Source organism: Bison bison, unplaced genomic scaffold, assembly GCF_000754665.1.
Source record: "Bison bison bison isolate TAMUID 2011002044 unplaced genomic scaffold, Bison_UMD1.0 scf7180017864530, whole genome shotgun sequence".
In the NCBI taxonomy this organism is placed as follows: domain Eukaryota; kingdom Metazoa; phylum Chordata; class Mammalia; order Artiodactyla; family Bovidae; genus Bison; species Bison bison.
The window spans coordinates 12,175,460-12,186,411 of NW_011495080.1; the positions used below are offsets into that span (position 1 = coordinate 12,175,460).

At 35.6% G+C, this 10,952-nt stretch overlaps 1 protein-coding gene across 3 annotated transcripts in view; it reads left to right on the forward strand.

Moving 5' to 3' along the window:
* POT1 (protection of telomeres 1) overlaps positions 1-10,952 on the forward strand; it is a 99,401-nt gene that overhangs the window by 75,867 nt on the left and 12,582 nt on the right. For all 3 annotated transcript variants that reach the window (XM_010831729.1, XM_010831730.1, XM_010831731.1), the window contains 3 exons: positions 1,506-1,562; positions 4,256-4,412; positions 6,813-7,018. In XM_010831729.1, coding sequence (XP_010830031.1) covers positions 1,506-1,562; positions 4,256-4,412; positions 6,813-7,018 — 420 coding nt within the window. The remainder of the gene's footprint in view (positions 1-1,505; positions 1,563-4,255; positions 4,413-6,812; positions 7,019-10,952) is intronic.

A 10,952-nucleotide genomic window follows, 5' to 3' on the forward strand; every position in this document is an offset into this window, starting at 1 on the left:
TACCATCTTTCTAAATTCCATATATATGTGTTAGTATACTGTATTGGTGTTTTTCCTTCTGGCTTACTTCACTCTGTATAATAGGCTCCAGTTTCATCCACCTCATTAGAACTGATTCAAATGTATTCTTTTTAATGGCTGAGTAATACTCCATTGTGTATATGTACCACAGCTTTCTTATCCATTCATCTGCTGATGGACATCTAGGTTGCTTCCATGTCCTGGCTATTATAAACAGTGCTGCGATGAACATTGGGGTACACGTGTCTCTTTCCCTTCTGGTTTCCTCAGTGTGTATGCCCATCAGTGGGATTGCTGGATCATAAGGCAGTTCTATTTCCAGTTTTTTAAGGAATCTCCACACTGTTCTCCATAGTGGCTATACTAGTTTGCATTCCCACCAACAGTGTAAGAGGGTTCCCTTTTCTCCACACCCTCTCCAGCATTTATTATTTGTAGACTTTTGGATCGCAGCCATTCTGACTGGTGTGAAATGGTACCTCATAGTGGTTTTGATTTGCATTTCTCTGATAATGAGTGATGTTGAGCATCTTTTCATGTGTTTGTTAGCCATCTGTATGTCTTCTTTGGAGAAATGTCTTTTTAGTTCTTTGGCCCATTTTTTGATTGGGTCGTTTATTTTTCTGGAGTTGAGCTGGAGGAGTTGCTTGTATATTTTTGAGATTAGTTGTTTATCGGTTGCTTCATTTGCTATTATTTTATCCCATTCTGAAGGCTCTCTTTTTTTTTAAGTCTTGAATTCTTCATTTTAGAAAGCATTACTAAATTGTATTGCTGTGATCACTATTTTTGCTCTTTGGTTTAAGTAAAATTATATTTTATGGCATTCATCAAGTCATCCTATTAAATTTAGTTAATTTAGTTAATTTATTGTTTTATCTACCTATCCCTTATTTCCATCACAGTGTACTTTTTCAACATTAAAAAAACTTTCAAACATATAGAAAAGTTGAAACAGTTGTTCAGTCAACATTCATATTCCCACCATCAGTTTCTCCGTTAACCTTTTACTCTTTTTGCTGTGTCTTTTATCTTTTTTAATCCATCAATTCATTTTAGTTTTTGATGCATTTCAAAGTAATTTGCAGACGTAAGTACACCTTCTAAATACTTCAGTGAATGAATATCATTATCTACAGTTCAGTATTTGTTTAGGATTCTAAACAAATTTAAAATGTTTAGATTTTAAATTCCTTGCCATTTTCACTTAATTGATGGAATCCACTTGTCTCTATAATAAAGCCTATGCAATTTTGATTAAGATTGCATTGAATCTACAAATCAATTGGGAAGAATATCAGTTATTAACAATATTGAACTTTCCATTCCATGGAAATGGAATGGAACAAATGACATGAATCTATAAACAAATTTCTCCATTGACTTAGCTTTTCTTCAGTTTCTCTCAGTAATGTTTTATAGTTTTCATTGCCACATTGAGCTTTTAATGGATTTTAAAATATAATTCTCCTTTTTCCTAATAGGCTCTGGATCAGTATCATTATATGAAGTTGAAAGATGTCAACAACTATCAGCTACAAGTAAGACCATTTTCGTCTTTGAAATTGAGACACAATAGTAAGCATAATGAAGTCTGTCTTTATATTTATCAGGGAACTCATCATTGGGCTTCCCTTGTGGCTCAGATGGTAAAGAATCCGCCTGCAATGTGGGAGACCTGGGTTCGATCCCTGGGTTGGGAAGATCCCTGGAGAAGGGAACGGCTACCCACTCCAGTATTCTGGCCTGGAGAATTCCATGGACTGTATGGTCCATGGGGTCTCAAAGAGTCAGACACGACTGAGCGATTTTCATTTAGCACTATCTAATATTGAGAGCGTATATCCATGAGAACAAAAACATACCCATATTTATCTTTTAATCCTCTACCTCATCCTAACTGGCATAAAATGGAACCCAGAAAGATACATGTTTTTAAATTGAGTGTATATATTTATATCATTTATCTATAAATTTTATAGATAAATTTAGACATATAAATAAAGACATATTTATAAAAATAAGCCCCACTGCATAGCAGAGAGTATAAAATATCTTATATAGTATTAGTTTTAATCAATCCACACTATTTATTTAGTGGTATACCCAAAAAGGAGCTCCTTAAAATATTCCCCCAAATTTTAATGTTAGCAATGATAATCAATTCATCAGATACCCATCTTCTGTTACTTCGGCTAAGGTGAAATAGAACAATTAAGAAAATATTTATATGCACAATATATTAAAATTCTGTAATATACTATTATAAAAACATAAGTTTTTCATAACTGGAGAAAGGATGTATACCTATGAAATGGCAGAGGGCTAGAAGAAAGAAGCTTATGGTATTGTATTAGATTTGGAGGTGTTAATATGCACTCATGGTCTTAGAGACAGATAAAGAAATAGATATATGTGTGTGTTTGTATATATGTATTCACTCATGTATATATTCATACACATGCAGGCTCATATGTGTAAGTATAGGTGTAAACATATGCATATGTGCCCCAGCTCTGTTGATAAAAGGAAATGGAAACAATGACATCCAGTAGCAATGAGCACACCTAGTGTTCAGACCCTCGGAGAAGGCGATGGCACCCCACTCCAGTACTCTTGCCTGGAGAATCCCATGGACATAGGAGCCTGGTAGGCTGCAGTCCATGAGGTCGCGAAGAGTCACACATGACTGAGCAACTTTACTTTCACTTTTCATTTTCACGCATTGGAGAAGGAAATGGCAATCCACTCCACTGTTCTTGCCTGGAAAATCCCAGGGATGGCAGAGCCTGGTAGGCTGCCATCTATGGGTTTGCACAGAGTCGGACACGACTGAAGTGACTTAGCAGCAGCAGCTGCAGCAGCAGTGTTCAGATCTTAGTTTATAAATAATATCCCCAACCAGGGCTTCTTGGAGAAATAACATATTCCAGAATTGGGAAGGAGAATTGTAAGATGATTCTGGAGCATCTTATTGTGCCATAAAGTAGAGAAGTCCCCAGGTTAATGGTGACAGGGTGTCAAATCTGGTACAATTTAAGTGTCAAAATTAAAATTACTAGTGATGAGATAGTACTGCTTGAGTAAAGTAGGAATCTATTAGTCCATATGGAGAGTAAAGAAAGAAGAAAACAAATAAATGAGGTTGAATAGAAAATTGTTATTTCAAATAGAATGGAAGCTGATAAACATAAAAGAAATAATCAAGTTAGGGAAAAAGTCACCATTTTTAATCATGATAATTTATTAAGTTGCCAATCATTGGTGGATCCTAAGCTAGCAGGATTCTAAACATTTGATGAAATTGGGATATTTATATTTTATCAAATGCTTTCTTATTAATTATGGAGGGGGAAATAATAAGGTTATAGTGGAGAAACCTACTGAACACCACCTTAATGAGCTGAGCAAAGTTCACATCCCCAGGAATGAAAACACTGACACCACGTGCCTCTTCGTGTGCTCTTCATGTGCTCTGAGGGCCACAGGATCACTTACATGGTAGTATTCCTACCAGCAATGCATAATTGGTGTCTGATCATGATAAAAACCAGACCCACCCAAATAAGCAGCCTCAAATTCTCAGTATATCAACGTCTTGAAAGACGAAGAAAATCTTAGGAACTATTCTACACTGAAGGACTCCAAAGAGACGGAAGAAATAAATGCAGTGCGTTGTTCAGGATTAGATCCTGGACCTGAAAATAAAATGCTGAATAGGAACACATGTATACCTGTGGCGGATTCATTTTGATATTTGGCAAAACTAATACAATTATGTAAAGTTTTAAAATAAAATAAAATTTAAAAAAAAAGCATTATGGGGCTAGTTGGAGAAATTTGAACGTCTGTTGATTCAGTGATAATCATTGGTAAGTGTTTTGATGTTGAAAATTGCATTATATTAATGAAATTTCTTGTTCTTGTAAAATACACAAGGAAGTAGTTAGGGGTTAAGGGGTATAATGTTTGGAAATTACTATCAAATGATTCATATATATATAAATATGTGAATATATGTATATGTGAATCATGTATCTGTAAGATTTATATATATACATATATATATAAACAGAGACATAGAAAATGACAGAGATGATGTGGCAAAATGTTACCAAGGTTGACAGTTAATACAACTTAGATTTTATTGTATATTTTTTTCATGGAGATTCTTATCATGAATATATTGATATCCTTATAGATTTATCTAACTTAATCCAAAAATTCTTCATAGTACTTACAGATCATCAATATTTGGAGAAAACCCCACTGTGTACTATTTTGAAACAAAACGCTCCTCAACAATATCGTATCCGAGCAAAACTGAGATCATATAAGCCCAGAAGACTCTTTCAGTCTGTCAAACTTTATTGTCCAAAATGTCATTTACTGTAAGTATTTTCTGTAATAAAACCGAAGTTTTCATTTCATAAATTTGTGTATATATATTTTCTTATGTATAAGTTTAAGTCCTGGAAGTGAATCAGTTATGGTTTAAATCTATTGTATTTTGAAAGAATGGTAATCTTTTTAAGAAAAAACACTAATTCCTTAAAGATAAATCCTTTTGATATTTCTTCATAATAGTAAAAATAAGTAGGTGCTATTTTTAGATCTGAAATTCAATTTAGTAGCTCTCATACATGCAAACAAGTAACAGACTATGAAAATATTTAAGCAGACTTTCTCATTTGTAACAAAAAAATCTTGAAAGTAAACCATTATTAACTAAAATTCTTAAATAGATAAGATTTCTGGTTAGTTGAAATTCCTAATTGTTACCTTGTTGGAAATATTCCTGTCCTGCTTAATAACTATAATACAGTGAACATAATTTAAATTTTTGTTAATAATTGAGGATTTCTCAGTTTCTGAAAATCTTTATTCTAAGCATCAATTTTTATATAAATGAGTAAGTATATAGAACATTAGAATATATATGTACTTATTATGGCTCAAGACATATTCTGAAAATTATTTTTAATCCCTCTTCCTCTATTTATGCAATTTGACTATCTTCTCTCTATGTATGTAACAAATACATGTATATACATCGTCATTCGGACATGTTGTGTGTGTGCTCTGTGCACTAATATACATATGGTTTCCCCTCTGAAATGTAGGTATAGTACTGTTTGTGGAGATTTTTAATCATCAGATCTCCTTCTGTAAAACAAGGGATTGTTTTTTATCTATTTGGGCTTGAAATAATAGTTAGAATATGAGTATAGATTTTAGATCTTTAAGTATTATCAAATTATAGTTGGTAAAATTCTGTAAAATTATATAACTTTACCAAACAAAGCCACCCTGTATGATCCTTTTTTAAACAAATGAGGAAAACATTTCAGACAGGTTAAGAGGTTTGGGGCTTTCCTGGTAGTCCAGTGGTTAAGAATCTGCCTTGTAATGCAAGGGACACTGGTTTGACCCCTGGCCCGGGAGGTAGCCACATGCCTCAGGGCAGCTCGGCCTGTGTACCACAACTACTGAGCCTATACTCTGGAGCCCACAAGCCCCAAGTACTGAGCCCATGTACAACTACTGAAGCCTGTGCAACTTAGAGCCTGTGTTCCTCAGCAAGAGAAGCCACCTCAGTGAGAAGCCCATAGTGAAGTGAAAGTTGCTCAGTTGTGTCCAACTCTTTGTGACCCATGGACTATACAGTCCATGGAATTCTGCAGGCCAGAATACTGGAGTGAGTATCCGTTCCCTTCTCCAGGGGATCTTCCTAACTCAGGGATCAAACCCAGGTCTCCCTCATTGCAGGCGGATTCTTTACCAGGCGAGCCATGAGGCAATCTCCTGAGAAGCCCATGTACTCCAACAAAGAGTAGCCCCCACTCCCCACAACTAGAGAAAGCCCATGTGCAGCAACAAAGACCAATCATAGCTGTAAAATTAGATAAATATTAAATACAACACAAAAAAGTAGAACATTTAGTAAGGTTAAAGAGATTTTACCTAAAGTTACACACTTGATTGGTGACAGAACCAAGAAAGGAAATAGACCTTTTGATTCCAGATTATGTAATTTCTACTGTATCATATTTTGCCATATGATTTAAAAAAATATATTCTAGATTAAAAGGAATCAAAATAAATACTGGTCTATAAAATAGGTACCCTATGAAAGTGAAATTACTTAAATAATAAGTGAATGTTTAGCTGGAGTGAAGATAGGGTTCCTACTGGGAGGTTTCCATCCCTTACAGAGGAGAACAATTTGGTGAAGAAATAATTATACATAATCTTGGTATCACAGAGCCAGGCAAGGAAATTGCTGGTTGTTAATGTAATTATTATATGGATCTAATTAACCATGCTGCTGCTAAGTTACTTCAGTCCTGTCCGACTCTGTGCGACCCCATAGACGGCAGCCCACCAGGCTCCCCCATCCCTGGGATTCTCCAGGCAAGAACACTGGAGTGGGTTGCCATTTCCTTCTCCAATGCATGAAAGGGAAAAGTGAAAGTGAAGTCGCTCAGTCGTGTCCAACTCTTTGCGACCCCATGGACTGCAGCCCACCAGGCTCCTCTGTCCATGGGATTTTCCAGGCAAGAGTACTGGAGTGGGTGGCCATTGCCTTCTCCAAATTAACCATGAAATGTCATCAAATATCTTTCTATTGAATGAGTCCTTTAATCTGCAGAGTGAATTATCTCAATATTTTAAAATAAGTAGATGATTCATAAGCATATAAATGTTCTTTTAATTGGATAATTTGTTAAATTTGACTTTCTAAGCTTATACCAGTTGTTTTTGTGTTATTCCATTGTTGATGATTTTAGGCAAGAAGTGCCACATGAGATTGATTTGGATAAGATTTTGCAAGAGGGTACAAGCAAAACCCCAGATACCACGCTACAAAATACATCCTTATATAATTCAAAGGTCTGGACCACTAAAGATCAAGGAGAACGAAAAGTAGCTATTCATTTTGTGAAAAATAATGGTATTCTTCCACTTTCAAATGACTGTCTAATTTTGATAGAAGGTATGATGTTTTTACCGTTTTATTAACATACAGCTTTTTCTTCTGACTTTCTCTGATTAATTATTGTTAAATTTATTTTAGGGGCAACCTTGAACATATAAAATCAAAATATTGTTGCTTTAAATTTTATATAATATAATATATGTAACAGATTCAACTATATACGTACACATATACATATCTAAGTTTAACTGAATGACATTTTGAAATTATACATTAAACTTAAGTGTTTGCATTTGTTCATCTTGTTAGAGTCCTACATGCAATCTTAATGAGATCCAGTGTGATTTTTGAGCTGAATAATAATCAAGAAGCTGTTTATTATATATTGTTGCTGTTGACTTGGCCTCTGGATGTCACTCTTGTTTCATAAAAATACAGTGAAAGTCATCTATTGACAGCTAAATCAAGGAAGGAATCCTTAACTCAAGTAAAGATAACTTGACATACAGTATTTTAAAAGAATGAAGCTTCATGTCAAATTTGTTTTTTCATTTCTTTTATACTTTTGTCTTATTTTTATCTAATATTTATATAACAATACATAATAAAAGAAGACCACCTCTAATTTGCAATAGAGAAAACTTTAGTTTCATTTTGTAAATGAACTGATCTTAATTACAATGGATGATGATCATTTTTATTACTGATGTTTTTCTGTTTATAAAAGTAATTCATAATCTTTTAAAAAATAATTATATATATATGTATGTTTGAATACATACGTGTTTAAACATTGGTGGTGTGTTCATGAACATTTCTTGTTTTAATACATTATAGCATATAGGAAGCTATTCTAATTAATTTCTACATCTTAACTGATGTAATAATCACAATAATCCTGTGAAGTTGGTACTATTATAAGCTATTTTATACATGAGAAAACAACCACAGAATAGTGGTTCCCAGTATAGTGACTAGTGAAACTGAGTTACTTCCTGTTTCTTGACATAGTAACTCTGTGATAAACTTTATCTCCCCCTGGATGAAGTGTAATTATGGGGGCACAAAGAATTAAATAAATGTTACCCAGTTTCTCTCTAGGAAACTTATCATAGTGTGCATATGCTTTAGTAGCATATGAAATTATCTGTTCCCCTACCCTCATCATTATGATATACTAGAGCTTTAAAAAACTTGGCCACTTTTATGAGTGAAATGTGACAACTTACAGTATTTTTACCTGTACCAGGAGATAGACATAAAACAAAGACATACACACACACACACAAATGGAGTAAGACTATTTATATGCCCTAAAAATAAAATAAAGCCATGATCCTATCAGACTGTATTAGAACTGTCCTTGTAGAGCCAAGAGGATGACAAATACGCCTTCGGGTCCTTCTGTGCTTTGCTGCCTCCCACAGAATTCTGTTCTTAGCCAAGTTGGCCTTGAAGGTCCAAAGGAAGCTTAACAGAGAAGTCCCCGTAGCTCCTGCTTCTATCTTTAATTACCAGTTATCCCTCAAACTTTCAATCTCATCTCCTACCTCAATTCCCATCCCACCCTGTAGGCGTACTAAACTGCTGATACATCTTAAACCTAGTGTATTTCTCTGTACCTCTTTGCCAATCCATTGCCGCTTTCCTGGGAAATTCTGCTCTAATACTTCTTCAGAAGTAAATGCAGCAATTCTCCAGCAATTCCCATATAATATTTAATGAACACCTACATGCATCAGGCATTTTTCTGATTCATCAGGCAGATTTGAGTCGTTCTTATTACATACCATATGAACTTCTAGTAGGGCATTTTCTTCTTATATTTGTGCCTTATCTGTCTGTTTATAGATTTGTTGTCTTTATTAGAATTTTAAAATTCCCTGAGGTCAGAATACATGTAATTTTAATCTATGTAACTTCAACACCTGGAGTAGTAAACCTGATGTGTAACTGACTTTGTTTGCAACCCTATGGACTGTAGCCAGCCAGGCTATTTTTATTTTACCATATTTCTGAGTATTATAACTCCAGGCCTAGGCTAGGATCTAACTGTAGTTAGATCCTGCTATTACAGGTCTGAGAAAAGAGGTATAGGAGCCGGACAAGTTAAAACGCCACAAAACTTGCTGTTCTCACCAAGATTTATCCACTATTTTTGAATGACCACTCCTTGAATTGTTGCAAACCTTCGGTTGGTTTCTGTGCTTAGTCACTCAGTCGTGTCCGACTCTTTGTGACCGCATGGACTGATAGACACCAGGCTCCTCTGTGGTTGGAATTCTCCAGGCAAGAATACTGGAGTGGATTGCCATGCACTCCGCCTGGAGATCTTCCCAACCCAGGGATCAAACCCAGGTCTCCCACATTGCAGGCAGTTTCTTTACTGTAATTTCTAGAGTTCTGAAAAAGTTGAATTTGATCATTTTTGCCAACGTTCTTTTTGCTGTTACAGAGCTGTGTATTTTTGAATGTTCTTACTCCACTATGCCAGAAATACTTCCCCCTCACAATTGAATTTCAACATTATAAATTTTACACAAATTTTAGGAAATACACGAAACTATTTTTATAAATCATCTTCTCTTTCCCTGGAGAGGAAGAATTATCAGTCTAAGTGAAAGTATACCAGAAAAGGTACTGGTAGGTTTGAGTAATCAGAGATAAGGCTGCCTTCTAATAATGGTATGCCATTGAACATTCTATTTCTTCTCAGCCAACCTGATGGTTTTAGTGCCCTTCCTGTCATAACATTTGGGTGTGATGATTTTTCATAGGAAAAATGAATAAACCCTATACAGGAATTTCAATTACTTGAACTGTTCACATCTATATTTAAATTAAATGTTAAACTAAAAAGAACTGTGAACTTCCAGATGTTCAAGCCAGTTTTAGAAAAGGCAGAGGAACCAGAGATCAAATTGCCAACATCCTCTGGATCATCAAAAAAACAAGAGAATTCCAGAAAAACATCTATTTCTGCTTTATTAACTATGCCAAAGCCATTGATTGTGAGGATCACAATAAACTGTGAAAGAGATGGGAATACCAGACAACCTGACCTGCCTCCTAAAGGAGATCAGTCCTGTGTGTTCATTGGAAGGCCTGATGTTGAAGCTAAAACTCCAATACTTTGGCCATCTGATGCAAAGAGCTGACTCATTTGAAAAGACCCTGATGCTGGGAAAGATTGAGGGCAGGAGGAGAAGGGGACGACAGAGGATGAGATGGTTGGATGGCATCACCAACTCAATGGACATGGGTTTGGATAGACTCCAGCAGTTGGTAATGGATAGGGAGGCCTGGTGTGCTGCAGTTCATGGGGTTGCAAAGAGTTGGACACGACTGAGCAACTGAACTGAACTGACCTGCCTCTTGAGAAATCTGCGTACAGGTCAAGAAGCAACAGTTAGAACTGGACATGGAACAACAGACTGGTTCCAAATAGGGAAAGGAGTCTATCAAGGCTGTATCTTGTCACCCTGCCTATTTAACTTATATGCACAGTACATCATGAGAAATGCTGGGCTGGATGAAGCACAGGCTGAAATCAAGATTGCTGGGAGAAATATCAATAACCTCAGATATGCAGATGACACCACCCTTATGGCAGAAAGTGAAGAAGAACTAAAGAGCCTCTTGATGAAAGTGAAAGAGGAGAGTGAAAAAGTTGGTGTAAAGCTCAACATTCAGAAAACAAAGATCATGGCATCCGGTCCCATCACTTCATGGGAAATAGATGTGGAAACAGTGGCAGACTTTACTTTTGGGGGCTCCAAAATCACTGCAGATGGTGATACAGCCATGAAATTAAAAGACGCTTGCTCCTTGGAAGGAAAGTTATGACCAACATAGACAGCATATTAAAAAGCAGAGACATTACTTCGCCAACAAAAGTCCCTCTAGTCAAGGCTATGGTTTTTCCAGTAGTCATGTATGGATGTGAGAGTTGGACTATAAAGAATGCTGTGTGCCAAAGAATTGATGCTTT